An 18,254-nucleotide genomic window follows, 5' to 3' on the forward strand; every position below is an offset into this window, starting at 1 on the left:
TTAGGACCAGGGTGGAGGAAGGATTACAAAAGGGCAGGAGGAAATCTGGGGGGTGATGGATATGCTCACTATCCTGATTGTGGTGACGGTTTCAGGGGTGTGTATTTGTATATATGTCAACTTGTACCATTTAAATATGTATACGTTATTATATGTAAGTAACACTTCAATAAAGCTGATTTTTCTTTTTAAAGTTTAGTGTAGGGACGCCTGGGTGACTCAGTCAGTTAAGCGTCTGCCTTCGGCTCAGGTCATGATCCCAGGGTCCTGGGATCGAGTCCTGCATCGGGCTCCCTGCTCTGCGGGAAGCCTGCTTCTCCCTCTGTCACTCCCCCTGCTTGTGTTCCCTCTCTCACTGTGTCTCTCTCTGTCAAATAAATAAAATCTTAAAATAAACAAACAGAGGATTGTCACATATTAACTAAATAGCCCAAACACAAATTTCTCAGTACCTTCCCCGTAAAATCTTTTAGATCCTTAAACTGGCACGTCACTTAGCTCCTCCTGTTCCTCTTTCTCCTCCTTCCTTCTGCAGGTCAAACCACGCTTCCTAACTTCAGTCCTTCCTTAAACCAAGTCCTGTTCCTCATCCTTTTGTTTACATTAGGGGGACACACCTGTGTTTGGGTTTTGATAGTATTGTATGTTCTGTCTGCTTAGGAAGTTCTGTCTCCCATCCAGTAAATTTCAAGTGCTGGCTACCTTAAATCCTAAATACTGTATTTCCCTCCTTTTCTCCCGTTCCTTAGCCATAGAGCATGGTGATTAAACTCTCGGGCTGTGGTGCCACCAGGCTGGATCTGAGTCCCTGCTCTGCCACTTCCTAGCTGTTGATCTCCAGCAAGTTACCGAGCTGTCACTTTGTCATCTGTAAATTGGAGGTGGTGACACTGGCTGCATCCTAAGATCGCTTTGAGGATGAAGTGAGCCAGCTCATGTCAAGTATTCACAACAGTATCTAGCACACGGTGACCCCTCAGCAGCTATGGTGCATTTCCCTGCATGCTAGAAGCATTCCCGAAGGACTGGCGAGACAGACAGGGCTGGAAAGGGCACATCCCAATCCCTCGGAGACTGCATTAAAAATACAGATTTCTGGGCACCAGCCAGCAGGTTCTGATGGAACCCAGGAACCTGTCTTTTTGGATCTGCTCCCCAGATGACTCGGATGGACAGTCGGGCTTGGGAACTGTGGCACTGCAGAAAATGATCAAAATTTGGGGGAAGGCGATCAGGGCTCTGGTGGTGTTTCCGCCAGCGACCCAATATGTGACTTTTCTGAGACTCTTGTCTTCTCCTTTGTAACAGGCAGATAACAAATTTGGTTGAATCGCAGGGTTGTTGGCAGGGGAGTGGAATTGTTAAAGCCATTTAGGCCGGGGAGGCTGGCTTACCGTGCAGGGAGGAACACAGACTTTGCAGTGAGAAGGCCTGGATGTGAATTTCACATCTGATACTGTGCTAGATACGCTCCGACGTTCAGCCCCCTCTTCTTCCTCACACAACCCTGACTTTGCTTGGAATGTAAACGTGCCTGGCGGAAAATACTGCACCTCCCAGACTGCTTTGCAGGTCAGGGTGGCATAAATCTGCCGAGGATTTCTGGGAAGGCTTTTGTTCCCCTGATATAGGCACTCATTCCTGTTTCTCCCTTTTCCCTCTTCTGCCTGCCTGGAACACGGATGAGAGGCCTGGAGGTGCGGCAGCCATTTTGTTATTATGAGTGGACAAATACGGGATCTATGAGCTGAAGGTGATGGGAACAGAGGGATGAAAAGATTTAGGTCCCTAGTGTAGCACTGCTGAAGAGCTGTGTCAGCTCTGGACTGCCTACCCCCAGACTTCTTATGTGAGACAAACGAATCCCTAATTATTTAAGGCAGAGGTTAATTTTTTGTTGGTGGTGGTTATTTATACCCTAAAGCTTTGCAGGGAAAATTGAAAAAGAATCCATTTCCTAGAACCGTGTCTGACCCAGTGGACATTCATGGGTTCATCCCCCTTCTCCAGCTATGAGACGTTTTCACATTTGTAAAGTGAGGCCCTTCTAAATCCAATATCCTATACTTACCTGATTATAAGGTAGAAGACTTGATCTCTGGCTTCTGGAATAAAGGGCCCTTTCCTGGGGTGGGGGGGGGGGGGGTTTGAGCAGTCACCCCGCTGTGTGGCTAAGCACAGGTACAAGTGTGGACCACCTGTGGCACCCCAACCAAGCAGATGCAAACAATCTCCATGAACTTGTGCGGGGCGGAGCGTGCATGGTATGTGCCCAAAGACATGAAGCCGCCCTTGCTCGGATATAAGTATGGAAGGCAATTCTAGGGATCATACCCCCGGTGACACACACATCCGAGAGGAAGAATGAAAATGTATTAACCTGAATCCCTGCTCCCCCAACACAGAGTACATTGGGTAGCATTGGCTCTGGTCGGGAAACCCAGGTACCTGGGTATGAGTGTGGACACCTGCTTGGTTTTCATTCCCATTCTTACCTGCCCACGGCATGGCCTCTATGGGACCAGGCTCCTGCTTTTAGGACCCATGGCAACGCACGTGACTCACCAAACAAAGCCAGCTGCCCCCTCTGCCAACTGAATCCTGCGGGTCCCCACTGTTTGAGCACTCCAGCCGTGGCTGAAATCAACAGTACCAGAGTCAGTACCATTAAGCTCTTGCAAACCTTAGACGCCAACTCATGGTGAATACAAAGGGCGTTTTTTTCTTTTTAAGCAAATGTATTCTTCTTCCATTATTTAAAAAAGATTGAACAGCAAAAAGTTAAATCTCCTTTTACCGTAAAAGTAAAGAAAATCATGCAATGAGATGATCCCCGGGGTGGGGGTGTGGGGGATTCTGCACAAACTTACTCTCTCTCTCTCCAGACTCCCCTGCAGCCCCCGGGCAGGACGCAGGGTTTGTCCTCAGCAGGTGAGTTCCTGTCCAGCGCCTCGGGCGCCTTCCTGGGTCAGCGCGTCTTGACCTTCTCTCTGCCCTTCTACTCTGAGTACTCCTCCCTCATGGCCTTCACCAGCCAGTCCCGCTCCGTCCCCTGCTCAGAGTCGCTCGTGTCACTGGCCTCCATGACCAGCAGTTTCGAGTAGTTGATTTTCTGCTCTTGGGGCAGTCTGGGCTGGATGGACAGGAACAGGGCCAGCCAGAGCACCAGGACCACGCAGCAGGCCTGATACAGCACAGCCAGGCTGAAGGACGACGCCACGAAGCCCCCCACAACGCTGCCCAGGCTGGACCCTCCCCCATAAATGTGGCCACGGAACATGGCACCCAGAGGTCTCTCCGTCCCGGGAGTGGCCAGGTCCTCGACGGAGGCCTTCACGGCCCACCACAGGGCCCCATTGCTGATGGCACTCAAGATCTGAGCGGGGAGGACCGACCACCAGCTCCAGAGGAAGGAGTAATAAAGCAGCTGGGCTGCCAGGCAGCCCAGCCCCAGCCCCACCGTGCCCACCCTCGACAGTTTCCTCAGCAGCGTCGCTTTGAACGGATGGAGTAGAATTTCCCCCAGCAAGCCCAGGGCCACCGAGAAACCCATGACCAGCTCGCTGCTCCCGTGGTCTTCCATGTACCAGAACAGAAAGTTCTGCACCGTGCTGGTGGCCGCGCCTATCAGAAACACGGTGAGGGCCAGGAGAATGAGCCGGGGGTCGCCGCCCACCAGGGACAGCGCTTTGACCATTTTGCAGCTGGGCTCCCGCCGCCTGCAGATGGGGACGGGAAAGGCAATGCTCACCAGTAAAGCCAGGGTGCTGACCAGCGAGTAGCCATAGAAATGCAACACACCCCGGGGGCCATTTGTCATCAGGACGCACTCCAGCTGCCCCACCAGGGCCGAGATGCCACACACACCTGCCGACATGCCCAACAGCCTCCAGATCCACAGGCTTCTGTAGCGGTCCGTGGCGTCCACAAAATCCAGGTATTCATAAAGGCTGTCGTCGGCCACCTGCTCCAGAGGGGCTGTCAGCAGCTCCCAGAACACCAGGGACCCCAGGGAGAGGAGGAAAGTCCAGCGCAAGCCTTCCAAGGAGAGGCCAAGGGTCCGGGCATTCCCCTGGGCTGCCGATAAGTTGGCCGGGCTTCCCGGGGCTGTACCCGCAGCAAGCAAAGGGAGGGCCGTCCAGCCCGCCTTCAAAGCACCTTCCCCAGGAGTATCCTTCACCCCTGAAGTGCCAGCATGGAGAACTGGGGACGTGGTCCTGGCTCCTTCCACGGAGCGCACGGCGTAGCCAGGCGGCCAGCCGGATGATTGGTGGCCGCTTCCCGCAGGTGCCGTTCTGAAGCCGGCGGCGTCCAGCGTCCCAATCCTGCTCCCGCCTGGGGGGCTGGGCGCCCCCGCCGCGTGGCGCGAGGCGGGCTGTCGGGCCGAGGCGACGGTCACAGTTCGTGCGGCCGCCGGTGGCAGGGCCGTGGGGGTGGCGCGGTCGCTGGCGTTACAGGAGAGGTACGCCGGATCTTTGTCCGGCGGCGGCACCAGGACCATCAACAGGCTGGCTCCCACCGAGCCGAGCAGCGAGCCCATCAGAAGCACCCTCCTTCTCCGGTAGCTTTTGGCCAGGAAGGCACAGAAGGGAGCCCAGAGGGCCGCGATCAGGTACTTGGTCGCCATCAGGATGCCCACCCAGGGCGCGGCCAAGCCCAGCTGCCTCAGGTAGAGAGCCAGGAAGGGAGTCACGCAGGCGTCCCGGACCCCGCACACCAGGTGGAAGAGCCTGGCCACCCGCAGCGCCCTGCTGATGTCCCACTGGGGGTTGGCGCTCATGGCGGCCCGGCTCCGTCAGTCCCGGGCGGGCGGGGGGCCGAGCTGGGCGCGGGGCGGCCGCGGGGGCATGGCCCGGGAGCCGGGGGCGCGGGGAGTCGCCTCGGGCCTCGGGCGGCGCCGCGGTCACCGGGTCAACGGCCGCGCCCCCCCCACCCCCCGCCACGTACGGCAGCCGGCCCGGGATTGGCCCCGCCCCCGGGACGCCGCACCTGGGGGGCGTGGCCGGCGCACCTGCCGGCCGCACCTGCGGGGGCCCCGGCCGTGCGCGCGTGCGCGAGGGTGGGGCCTGTGGCCTGCGGGGCGCGCTGCGAGCTAGGCGCAGGGTCGCCCGCAAACCTGAGTTAGCGCCCCGAGTTGCGTCAGGCAAGGAAAGTTGGTGGACGGTGGTGGCAGCGGGAATGGAATTCGTGATGGGGGCTCCCTCCCTCATCTTCTTCAGGTCTTGACGCCCCCTCCGTCAATGACCGCCCTGCCCTGTTACCTTCAGGGACCGTCCCTGTCCACCGTCGCTGACAAATCCCACCCCGTCCCCTGCCTTATTTTTCTCCGTAGCACGCATCACTGCCCAGCACTCCCCGGGTTTCTGTTGCGCGTGTTTATCTTGTTTCTTGTCTGTCTCCATCAGAATCAGAACTCCAGGAAGGCGGCTGTTTTTGTCCCCGGGGCATTGAGCTGTTTCACTGGATACCAGGTGCCCCCGGAAGAGGCACTGTGGGCGACAGTTTTCTTTTCTTTTCTTTTTTTAAAGATTTTTATTTATTTGACAGAGAGACACACAGCGAAAGAGGGAACGCAAGCAGGGGGAGTGGGAGAGGGAGAAGCAGGCTTCCCGCGGAGCAGGGGGCCCGATGCGGGGCTCCGATCCCAGGACCCCGGGATCATGACCTGAGCCCAAGGCAGATGCTTAACGACTGAGCCACCCAGGCGCCCCTGGGTGACAGCTTTCTTGAGCGGAGCGATCCCCAGAGGGCGGACAGCTGAGGGCTGCCTTGGGGTGGCACTCTGCACCCCATCCAGACAGCCGTCCCAGCCCCTCTAACAGTGTGTGTGTATCAGAGAGTTTTAATCTACACCTAAGGGTGCTCCGTGGTCCAATTAGGGGGTACAGCCTCCAGAGGCAGTTAGCTAACATTTAATCCAAAAGCTGCGCTCCGGAGGCAGCGAATACCAACACGTCAGCAGTCTTAGATCAACCGAAGGGGTTTCACTAATTAGCCTGATAGATACTGGTGAAATTTCACTGGTGATATTAGTGGATTGGTTATAGTTTTCTTGGAGGCGTTTGCTCCTTGGGCGAGCATTTATAGGAATCTGGAGATCCCAAGTGGTCCAGCCCTTTGAAATGGTGTCATAGGCTTTACTCCCAAATGGTCCAACGTCCAGCCACCGATTCCGTGAAATTTTCGTGCAAGGTGTGCTCAGAGCACCTAGTTTGGCTGGCGGGTGGGGTTGAGGGGGATGGCGGCTTGCCAACACCCGTCTGAATGTGTAGCAAAATTTGGTCTGCAACTTGCTTTCCATGGTGAGCTGGTAGAGAGATTACTGCTGGGGGAGCCCAGAGATCTCACCTAATTCTAACAACTGATAAACTCTGCAAATGTTTACTGAAAGAATCTAGTAACTGTGTGAATGCCAAAATCGATAGGAATCAGGGTATATCACGCCAAGAGCAGAGAAATAATATTTAGCCACCTCCAGGTGAACTCACTCAAATTCAGTGATATCAGTCATTTCCGGTTTAAAACCACTCAGGCTCACTGGGGACTGTCCCTAATCCCTCTCTCCCTGGGTTCTGTTTTGGGAGGGGGCAGCTTCAGTGGAGGATCTCACATCCATCCACTCCTCCGTCTTCACTCTGTCCAGGGCTGATGTCCACTGAGGGGCGGGCACACTGCCATACTGGTGTCCCTTGGACCCCTCTGCCTAGACCCCCAGGAGGCCCCTCTCACAGGGAGTCTTCCAGACTTGTCCCCACTCCCCGGGCAATGAGGCCGGAAGTAAAGCACCTACCTCTGTACTCTTGGATCCCCGAACCTGAAAGGGATTCTTCCACACCCTCCTCCCACTCTCCCCTGGGACCCTGCCCTCTCCACTTTCCCTCCTGCCCCCCACCTAGTCCTGGCGGTGAGGATAGAAGTTCTGTGTCCCTGATCTTCCCTATTTTGCATCTGGATATAAGTTTTGGAACTCAAAAGCCAAGAATTTTCATGTCTTTACTATCTGGCTCCTTTGAAATGACTTTGCATCCCCATCTCTGTTCTGGGACGGTACTGGTCAGAAGTCCCTAAGTCCACGTGAACGGGGAGAGGGGTGGGCGCCAGAGAGAACGCACCAATAATACTCCACAGAACTCCCAACTGGCCTAAGAGGACTCATTAGGTCAGATCACGTACGGCCCTGGATCTCTATTAAAATCCAAATGTCAGTAGGTATTAGATAAAGGCAAAAGGGCTTTAGTGTGCCTTTATTGAATCTGACATTTTCCTCTCCTCCAGGAGAGACACCTGCCTGGGCACGCAGGGTGTGGGTGGTGGCTGAGGGAGGAAAGGAACAGACTCAGGAGAGAGGAGGTGCCTTTGCCCTGCTTCCCATTTCCCCCAGGCCACGGGGCCTGGACAAAACAGCAGCTCTCACTTGGGTTTTAAGGGGCGAGGGGGGAGCTTGAGTGGGAGAGGTGGGGACTAAAAATAAACAAAGGCGTGTGGACATTTGTGCTCAGAGCTGGGTCTTGCTTGTGTGTGTGCAGCTTTGCTGGGACCATCTTTGGGCCTGGGTGTGGGCCCTGCACCATCACCTGCCACGGCCGAGCTCCCTGTGCTCCGGTCACTCGCTGGGTCCTACTCACAGCCAGAAGCCACCCAGGACAGCCAGGCCTTGTCCTGGCTGCTGGTGTGAGGGTTTGGAGGCTGGCGGGGTAGTATATCCTTCCTCTTGGTCTGGGGCTCTCAGAGTCAGCACTTCTGCCGCCCCTTCGGGCTCACTGGACGATGCCGGAGAACGTGTTGATGGGCATCAGAAGGGGCTTGGGCTTGGCTTTGGTCCCTTCCACCTCCGGCCGGGGTGAACCGAGCCACGGCGCCTTGGACTTGTGCGTCCCGGAACACGGCTCTGGGCAGGGAGCAACCTCGAACCTGTGGGTGGAGAGAGGCCGGCTCAGGAGACCCATCTCTGGGGTCAGATCGGCTGGGGCATTGTGAAGACATCCCCTCTATTACAGGGTATACGGGAGGAGGCCTTGCAGACAGAGGAGGGGGAGTCAGGGCAAGGAAAGAGCACCCAGGCCAGGGGTGGACCCCGGGAGAGGAGGTTTGCCTGCGTGGGTCCCTCTGTGTACACCCCGTCCATACCCAACTACTCCGTCCTGGGGGAAATGGCTAGAGGGTCGCATTAACTGGGTCACAACTGCCACAGAAAGCCAGCCTGTGTGGGAGGGATCAGTGCCCACACGGGGGGTTGCATCTGTGGCTATGGCCGCAGGCTGAGCGGATGCACAGGAAATCTCTGGAAACATTGGTATCCTCGGCTGCCCCATTCATTTGCTCTTCTTCCTGGATTCCCAGGAAGTCACTGGGCAGTGGCCTCAGTCCACGCCAGCAGATGGACCCCACCTGCCCGGCCCCAGGCTCTGCCTCCGACAGGTGTCCTGGGCTAGAGGCAGGAGGTGGTAGGGGATCGCTCCGTGGGGCACGGAGGGGTGGCGAGGCCCGGCCTCACCTGACCACATCCCTGTACGTGCGCCGACTGTCCTTGTCCAGCAGCAGCGTCAGGAGCCTCTGGTCCTGGCTCTGGATCTGGATGGTGGCCGTCCGGAAGGTGTTCTTCACCGTCTACAACAGAGAGACAGCTCGTGTGCGTGTCACCTTCACGACCTTCACCTTGCCAACACCTCCTGCCCTCTGAGGTGTATTTCCACAGGCTAGCCCACGGGGTCCCCAGCTCTCTTCCTGCAAGTGACTTGGAGCACTGACAAGTCTGCAGAAACTGCATCTGGGCTCCCCCCGGCCCTTGGGTCTCTCATTTCTGCAAGTCTTCTCCCAATCTGTTGTCCTAAATTTCAAACCACCGCGAATGCTGTGGCTGGTGCTTGCCAGGTTATCCAGGTGCCTCAGCATCCCCATATCCCAGGTGAATATACCACAAGTGCAATGTTGGGGGGGCAGTATTTCAGGGGTTCTATGAGTCCTGACTGCCGATCTCAGAATTGGATTACATGCAAAATTATTTCCCTGGGAAGCAGCCACCTAGTCTCATGATGCAGACCGGGCCTGTATCTGTTTGTATCGTGGAATCATCTAGGGGTCAGATACACGTGGGGCAGTCAGGTGGCCTTTCCAGGTGGCCGGCGCCCCCTACGTGCAGACAGCAGCTTTGGTGGTTCATCCCCACAACGTTCTGAGCCTTTAGGATTCATTCTCATTCAAGAATTCGCAAGTCCTGGCTGCTCATGAGCATCACCTTTCCAAGATAGAAAATTAGAGATTCTGATTTAAGTGGTCTGGAGTCGAGCCCAGGCAAGGAATTTTTTTTTTTAAGAAAAATTTATTTATTTATTTGAGAGAGAAGAGGGGGAGGGCCAGAGGGAGAGAATCTCAAGCAGACTCCCCAGTGAGTGTGGAGCCTGATGCGGGGGGTTCGATCCCACAACCCTGAGATCATGACCCTGAGATCATGACCTGAGCTGAAATCAAGAGTCGGATGCTTAACCAACTGAGCCACCCAGGCGTCCTACAGACAGACTGCCTGGGTTCTGGTCTCAACTCTGCCACTTATTAGCTGTGTGACCTTGGACGTATTTCTTAATCTCTCTGTGCTTTTATTTCTCACCTACTGAGAAAACAAAAACAAAACGTGGTAGTAATAGCAATTACCTTGTAGGATTGTTTTGTGAAGATTAAAAGGGAGAGAATATACCACGTGCCCGAGACATGGTAAGCCCTGTATTTCTGTTGACCCTTTGTTACTCTCCTTCTTCTTAATTATAGTTGTGCAAGAAGGAGCCAAGCATGAGTAGCGGCTTCAGTTGTCAGAGGGGATGGGGACCCCACTGTGGGTTCTTTTGCTGCTCCATCTGTCTCCTAGCCCAAGCCCCCTCCTGCCATCCCTCCATCTATAGACTCCTATGAGTCAGAACAGGTGGGTTTGAGCAAAGGCAGAAAGCCTTAAGCCTTGCTGGGACAGAGAGTGACACAAAGGGAAAGGAGACTTCTCCCCTGTTGTGCATCAGGACCCACGGCAGCATCGGGGCCTGGGGCCCTCAGCTACGGGGGGCAGTTGTGGTCCATGACCTTCCAGAAGTACCTGGAGAGACTGCAGGGAGGCTGGAGTCCTATGTGGGCTGGGGAGTGGGGAAAGCCAGAGGCATTATGACAGCTTAGGGGGCCCCACCTGAACTGACCCCCGCTGGTGAGGGAAACTCCGGGTTCCCACAGAGGACAAGACCAAGGTCTGGAGGTATTGACTGTGATCTTCTAAAGCTTTCACAGTAGTAGGTGTGGGATGTTTCTCCCTGACTCCAGACACAGTGCTCTTCTCTGCATCAGGCCGCTCTAGGTAACTCCCAGTAGGATCTGGGCTCCCATGACCCTGCCCTCCCAGTAGCTAGAGGCAGTCTAAAGGCCTCCTTCCACGTGCTTGCTGTGTAGACAGATGCCTTCATTTCCCCTTTGTGGCCTGCATGCCTGGACACATGCAGACCTGCCTGGCTTTGGCCCCGTGGGGGACCACAGGACTCTGGGATTTCACTCTGTAAGTGCAGCCCTGGAGGTCAGTTGAAAGGGATCCACCTTGGGGCTTGAGGCTCGCGCACAGAGCTGTCCAATAGGAAGGCAGATTTCAGCTGGGGGGGGGGGGGGGGCCCCCCAGCCAATCAGAGGTTCCCTTCCGGGGGATGGGCTGTCCCAGAAAAAGTGCACTATTTTGGGGGGAGGTGGGGGGGGGGGATGGGAGCCACACTATGCAAAACTAGAGGGTTTTTCTGCCCTTCTGCCATGGAGAATGGGAAATGACAGAGGGGTTTTAGAAAGAGCACTCGGGCAGATATGTGGAGGGTGGACCTAAGGAGCATTGCAGTGGCATGAGGGGGACCAGCTAGGAGGCTACAGCGTTTGTCCAGGAAAAGGGGATGGTGAAGGTCTGCAGCAAGGGTGACCAACCCGTCCTGATTTGCCTGGGACCGTCCAGGCTTTAGCACAGAATGTCCCATGCCCCGGGAAGCAGTCCTCGGTCCTGGGCAAATTGCGGTGGTTTGTCAACCTAGGTGACTCAGAAGGAGGGGGATGGGGGAAAGGGCGAGGTTCGAGAAGTGTCGAGAGAGAAAAGCAGCAGGACACAGGGAAGGGAGGAAGAGGAGGAATCTGAGGGGACTCCCAGGATCCTGGCAGAGGTGACTGGGTAATGATGATACCATTAAGTGAGAGGTCAGCCACAGTGGTGAGAGAATGAATTAAAAATCACTGTTAGCACATGCATAGCTTTTACTTGGCCACACACTCTTCTGAGAGCTCTGCATGTGACCATCATTTCATCCCCTCAACAACTGGGTAAATTCCCCATTTACAGATGATGAGACTGAGGCACAGGCAGCTTGATTAACTCGCCTGAAGTCACACAGCTGGTAAATGGCAGAGCTGAGCTCCGAAACCCAGGCCGTCTCAGTCTGGTTCTAGAGAGCTCTTAACTATCCGAAAGTACTGGCTTTGGTTTTGCAGGTCTTGAGTGTGGGGTGTTGTGGGACGTCTGGTTCGCGCGGAGTTGAATGCAGAGTCAGAAACTCGGGGTTTGACTACCAGAGCCGGGGATAGAGATTTGGGTGCCCTGAGCACATCGGACTCAAACCACGTATGTGGGTTAGGTAGTCCAGGGAATGAGAAAAGAAGTGAGCTGTGGATGAAAGTCGAGAACAGTAGCTATTTAAGGAACGGGTTTAGGAAAAAGAGCCCCAGGAAAGAGGCCAAAAAGTCACAATTCAGATATGTAGAACTTTGAGGAAAAGAGGGAAGAGGAAGGAAATTATTTTATTTTATTTTAAGATTTTATTTATTATTTGACAGAGAGAGAATGAGAGAGAGAGCACATGAGAGAGGGGAGGGTCAGAGGGAGAAGCAGACTCCCCGCCCGATGCGGGACTCGATCCAGAGACTCCAGGATCATGACCCGAGCCGAAGGCAGTCGCCCAACCAACTGAGCCACCCAGGCGCCCTGAAGGAAATAATTTTTAAAACTACATTAGGAAATATGTTAGAGCCAAAAGATGGGAGTCTCCAGATTGATAATGCCCTTTAAAGATCCACAATAATGAATGAAAAAGATTCCACCAAGGCATGTGCTTGTGATGTTCCAGAACCTTCTATGAAGTGAAGCATCAGAAGCTTCTAGAAAGGGAGAGAAAGGAACAGTCTTATACAAAGGCTGGGCAGAAGGAGGCGTCCTATTCCACAGCAGCAGTATCAGAAACTAGAACACTCAGGTTTGAACAAACTGAGATCAAACTGACAAAATCAAAGCCATACTGGGAATGTGGACAAACCTTTCTTGTTTTGGATAGATGAAGCAGACCAACATTTCTACATGGCAGATTTGAGTAGTATGATGTGTTTGACCTAATAATTAAGTACCTTAGTTTGTATTCTGTAGACAGAAAACACACATGTCCTCTTTAGTTATCACAGGATATTTAAAAATCGATCATATATGGGGCAGTGAAGACAATGCCATATAAATTCTAAAGTTGAAGTTGTGTGGGTCACATGCTTTGTCGTCCCAGGGTCATTCGGTGATGTCAGGAATCAAGGGGCTTGGGTTTCAACAGCCATGGGGACCAGGGGACAGGCCCAAGGGATTGGAAACTGAGATCGCCTTCAAGGACTCTTGAAGGCCATGCTCTTAGCAAAAGACTCAATTAGAAAAACAGCAGCTGTGCTATGGGATGAGGAGAACGAGTCTCCCCTGGGAATTCCAAGCCACGTCTGCCCTTAGGGGGATCTGGGGTATACGTGTTCACTGTTTGCATGGTCTGGGAATTTCTGAGCCTAGAAATTAACTCCAAATACGGTCCTGGGCTGATGATATCCCGGAGGCCCGTGGCAAAGGCAGATACAGAATTCTCTAGAAGGTCAAGGTTTCGACCCAGTTTTCCCACAGAGAAAACCCCAACAGGTAGGAGCTCCCAGTTGAGGAGACATACAAGGAAGTAAGCATCCATGTGTCTATAGCTATCTATTATGTACAGATATACAAAAAAGAGGCTGGATGTTTGCACCTTGGAATAGTAACAGTCATCCTCTCTAGAAAATGGGACTCGAAGTGGTTTTACCTCTTTGTGCTTTTAAAAAAATTTTTTTTGCATTTCTCCCGTATCACTAAACTTTTGTTTATAGGTTACAACATTATTGGGGCGCCTGGGTGGCTCAGTCGTTAGGCGTCTGCCTTCAGCTCGGGTCATGATCCCAGGGTCCTGGGGTCGAGCCCCACATCGGGTTCCCTGCTCCGTGGGGAGCCTGCTTCTCCCTCTCCCACTCTCCCTGCTTGTTGTCTCTGTCAAATGAATAAATAAAATCTTTTTAAAAAACAAACATCATTTTTAAAGGGGAAGAAAAAGAAACATTAAGGACTCGAAGGTGAACTTTGGTCTTAGTGGCACGGAGGTGACTTTACCAAGGTGGGGTGGGCTGTATGCAGATGGCAGTGGGGAGGAGAGTCTTTGGCAAGGGACTGGAAACTCCTGTGGGGGTATCTCTCAAGACCCCTGACCAGGAAGAGAAGGAGTACAGTGGTAGCTAGAGAGGTAAGCGGATCATGGTAGAGATTTTCCTTCTAGGATGGAAAAGACCCGAGCACATTTCCAGGCTACGAGGGAGGAGTGGTAGAGAGGGTCCACGCTGGAGAAAAGGAACTAACATAGATGAACAAGAGCCCAGAAGAGGAGCAAGAGAAGAGGGTTGAGTGATGCCAAGGGTCCTGTTGAGGTGGGAGGTCAGGTGTTTGCTCCCATGGATGTAGAATTTATTCCAGAAGAAGCCACTGGAGCCAGAGAGTAGGCGGCTGGATCCCAAGGGAGTGTCTGCCTGGTCGGTGGTGTAGGGGAGTGGAGGGCGTCTGGAATAGGGTTCAGGTATAATCATGGGATTCACAGCCTGGTTGAGTAGGGAAGTGAAGTCCAGAGAGGCCATCAGATAGGGAGCATATGGGCAGGTCCTAGGTCTGTATCAATAAGGGAATCCAAATCAGTAAGTATCAATAAGGGCAAAGGGCAGCGAGGTTAAAAGAGCTGGTTCGATTTGGTCCAAGGTTTGTTGCGTAGGAGTCTGACTGCTGGGGAAGCCAGAATGTGCACGCAGTTTCTATTTGGGGGCATGTTCTAGGTCCTTGGAGGGCCAGCAGGTGGAGGGCAAGGCCTTAAGTCTCACTGTGTCTTACTTACGCTCAGCACCTCACAGATGGGGGGAAAGCAGATTCTTTCCAATAGGAAGACCCACTTCGACAGCAAAGGCTCAGAAGACATTTCCCCTTCTCTGAACACCCCCAGCCCAGGCTCCCATCCACCTGCCCTGTCGGAGCATCCCATTCAAACCAGTACTTACAGAGAAGGACCTGCCCGCCAAGTTGGAGGACTTGACCACCTCCATCACGCTGACATTCAGGCACCTGAGGTCTATGACTGGAGCAGCAGATGGGGGGGGCGTGGGTGGGCCCCGAACCTGGGAGGAAGGAGGTGGGACATGACCTTGGGTGGGTCATTTTTCTGGCTTCATTACCTCTCCAGTAAAAAGCTGCTAACAGTAATAATGCCTGTCTCACAGGATTCAAAGCGTTGACGTGTTTGACGTTGAACATGGCCTCGCCTCCGATGAAGGTGTTCGGTGACGTTAATCCACCTTACAAAACTTTTCGTCATTTCAGAAGACCAGGGGGCTAACGGGAGAGCTCATATGTATAATTTACGATATGCATATAAATCGGTATCTTTTTTCATCCCCATTTTAGATTTAGGTAGTTAGGTAATTAGATCGACTGACTATCTGATTATCTACTGTATAGCTCTAATTAGGCAACTGGCCAGAATTAGATAATTTGGACCAGTGGTGCCTTTTGCGAACTGGAGAGTACCTGCCCCGTGGAACGACATTCAACATCTCCAGACCCAACACAACTAGCTCTGCGGGCCCGACGCAGAAGCAGGAGGGCAAATGCACCTGCCTCCATGGGGTGCCTCCGACTTCTAGCTGTTGTCTCATCAGGTCTACAGGGCACAGCCAGAGGCCACGGCTACGGTGCGTTCCCCGCTGGTGAGCACCCTGATGGTGGGGACCACGCCTCACCCAGGTATCCAGCGCCCGGCCCTGGGCCCAGCACTGGTAGGGACTCAGCCTCGTTCTAGGATCCCAGGGACGGGTGGGAGGCCCGACTCCCCTGGCTCTCCCCGTCTACTGTCACTCGACTGTCATTCTCCTTCTCCCCCGTCCTCCCCGCTTCTCGTGCCTCCTCTCTGTCTCTCTCTCTCTGCTGTCCCCACTCCTCACCCTCAGTGTCACTGGCTGGAAGGGCCTTCAGGACCAGCCCAGTGGCCCGCAGGGAACTGGAGACCTCTTGGGCGCGGTGGCTGAGCAGGGCCTGGGGAGGGGGAGGCAGGAACAGATGGGGGTCCTCAGAAGAGCCCTGTTCCTGGGCATCCTCATGTCAACAGTCCTGCTTCCCGCCCCTGGCCTGACTGAGATTCTTGTCTGTGTCGCTCCTGTCCAACAAGGGGCTGGTGGAGAAAGGCCTAGAGCACTCTTGGCCCCAGGGAACACGTTCAGCCTCCCGGACCCAAGGGAATGTGTCTCTGATGCCATCAGTTCAAGCATCTGGTCGGCCAGGGAGGAAGGTATTTTTGAGCGATGGGACAGCCCCCTTGTTCCTTAAATCAGATGGCCTCCTGGGCTGCACGCAAGGCCAATTGTAATGCACCCATCCCTGCAAAACTCTCCAGAGGCTGGGAGAAGTCTGGGGGCAGCTTCAAGAAAAGAGGCTGAAGGTTCTGGCTCGATCTGCTCCCCACCTGCCCGTCCCTGACACCTGCTTCCATCCTGCCGTACCCACCCCCCAACCTCCTCTGACCACGCCCATGGCCACGCACCTTCTGGTAGCAGATGGACAGCTCGGCCCCTGGGCCCTCGGCCGCACCCTTCCTCCTGGGTGAAAAGCCATCTGAGGGACAAGGGGAGAAGAGGCTGAGGGTGGGAGGCTTGCTCCCCACCTCACCCAGGGTGAGCTAAGCTCCTGAATTTTGACAGCACCTCTCCCTGGTTGGAAGGAAGCCCCTTGAGGGTTCCAGTCTAGGCAGGCTTGGAGGAGCCAAGGGCATCCTGGTATTCAGCGAAGGTGAGAGCTGGGAGGACTTTCTGGAAACGGGGCTTGGGCGGGGGCAAGTGGCGTCAGCCAGCTCTGGGAAAGGGGAAACAAATGCTCACCTTTGGGGAATTTGGAGTCTTGGATCTTCACCTTCAGCTCGGTGAGGAAAATGTCCTCTGCGGGGTCTTGGCTCAGGTCCCTGAAGATCTGGAGGGAAGGGGGACAGGGAGGAGGTTTGGAGGAGGCCAGCTCACCCTCCTCCCCCAGAACCCAAGGGTGTAGATAGTTGAATAGTGTCCGGAAGCAGGGCGGAGGGTCCCCCACCATCCTGCTAGCGCTAGATTCTGAGCTGCATCCAGTGACTTCCTGCACCTGTGGTCCACATGTCTCCAGCCACGTAACATATTTATAAATCAGGGAAGAAGCTGGTCTTGAAACCCTAACTGTACCAGTGTGGTCTAATGGGGAGGGCAGGAGCGGGGAATAGAATTCTCACGTTGTGGGGCTGTGTCCGGTGAGGGGAACCACATTCCTGACTTGCACTGTGAGTTGGGCTGGGAGGGAAGGGCTAGAGGGAGCTGAGCCGCTCAGGGGTGGGGGGGCCAGAAATGTGGGGCTGGAGGGGCCTCTGAGGGGAGCCAGGCAGCGCAGCAGGGAAAGGTGGCCGCAGGATTTTTGAGAGCGGGGATCCCGAAAGAAAAGTGGCTACCGAGAGTGGTCCGTGAGCCGGGCGGGCACTCCCAGCGAGGCCTCGCGCTCCCATTGACCGTCAAGGACTTCACAGATGCCAGCATCCTTAGGGGAGGCCGCTCTGTGACCCTGATGGGTCAAGACTGACACCAGGCCCTGCCACAGTCGCAAACACGGGAAAAAACGGGAACGCTGTGCGGGCCGCATCCCCCTACCCTCCCATCGAGGCAAACGTGAGGGGGACTGCTGCCTCTCAGAATCAAAGTGATCGATCACTCTGAATTAAGAACGCCCAAGATGCCCAATCACAGAACCACTCCCGGCGGTTGCCCACGCTGTGCACTGCTCCTCCCTTGTCCGCAAACCCAGCTCCGTGCTGGGGCAGGTGCGCTCCTGGGGCCTCCGGCTGAAGGCGTTGACCGTGGACGGATGCCTAACCTTTCCTTTTATTTGCGGTGCTGAGATGTTTACTCCCTTTACCTGCATGAGAGGTTTCTCCCAATTGTCCCACTTTGTGTTGTTTGGTTTTGTCTTCTGAAAACCCAAGAAAGGGCCTAAATCCCTCAATTAGGTCTGAAAGGGGGAAGGTGATAAAGATCCATCTCGGGATGCCAGGGGAAGAAGGAGAATTCAGAAGGGGAAGTCAGGAAGGCAGAGGCGGCCCCCAGAAATCTCTGGGGGATGGGGCGGTGCGGGGCCTTCCTCAGAACATGGAATTGGACAGCCACATGCAAAAGAATGAAACTCGACCATTCTCTTACACCATACACAAAGATAAACTCTAAATGGATGAAAGACCTCAATGTGAGACAGAAATGCATCAAAATCCCAGAGGAGAACATAGGCAGTAACCTCTTTGACATCGGCCACAGCAACTTCTTCCAAGACACGTCTCCAAAGACAAGGGAAACAAAAGTGAAAATGAACTTTTGGGACTTCATCGAGATAAAAAGCTTCTGCACAGCAAAGGAAACAATCAACAAAACAAAGAGGCAACCCACGGAATGGGAGAAGATATTTGCAAATGACACTACAGATAAAGGGCTGGTATCCAAGATCTATAAAGAACTTCTCAAACTCAACACCCAAAAAACAAATAAGTCAAAAAAATGGGCAGAAGACATGAACAGACACTTCTCCAAAGAAGACATACAGCGGCTAACAGACACATGAAAAAATGTTCAACATCATTAGCCATCAGGGAAATTCAAATCAAAACTACACTGAGATATCACCTTACACCAGTTAGAATGGCAAAAATTGACAAGACAAGAAACAACAAATGTTGGAGAGGTTGCGGAAAAAGGGGAACCCTCTTACACTGTTGATGGGAATCCAAGTTGGTACAGCCACTCTGGAAACGGTGTGGAGATGCCTCAAGAAGTTAAAAATAGAGCTACCCTATGACCCAGCAATTGCACTCCTGGGTATTTATCCCAAGACACAGATGTAGTGA

General features: G+C 54.1%; 2 protein-coding genes across 2 annotated transcripts in view; both read right to left on the minus strand.

The window, feature by feature from the left end:
• Nucleotides 1-2,998: 2,998 nt before the first annotated feature.
• Nucleotides 2,999-4,780, minus strand: MFSD6L (major facilitator superfamily domain containing 6 like). The gene has a single exon (XM_021694851.1). The coding sequence runs from the start codon at nucleotides 4,778-4,780 to the stop codon at nucleotides 2,999-3,001; it is 1,782 nt and encodes a 593-aa protein (XP_021550526.1).
• A 2,977-nt stretch (nucleotides 4,781-7,757) lies between these two features.
• The window catches only part of PIK3R6 (phosphoinositide-3-kinase regulatory subunit 6), a 36,363-nt gene continuing 25,866 nt past the window's right edge, over nucleotides 7,758-18,254 (minus strand). Inside the window, 7 exon segments of the mRNA XM_044921797.1 lie at nucleotides 7,758-7,911; nucleotides 8,495-8,607; nucleotides 14,359-14,475; nucleotides 14,576-14,652; nucleotides 15,298-15,388; nucleotides 15,894-15,964; nucleotides 16,228-16,315. Coding sequence (XP_044777732.1) covers nucleotides 7,758-7,911; nucleotides 8,495-8,607; nucleotides 14,359-14,475; nucleotides 14,576-14,652; nucleotides 15,298-15,388; nucleotides 15,894-15,964; nucleotides 16,228-16,315 — 711 coding nt within the window.

This window comes from Neomonachus schauinslandi, chromosome 15 (assembly GCF_002201575.2).
Source record: "Neomonachus schauinslandi chromosome 15, ASM220157v2, whole genome shotgun sequence".
Lineage (NCBI taxonomy): Eukaryota > Metazoa > Chordata > Mammalia > Carnivora > Phocidae > Neomonachus > Neomonachus schauinslandi.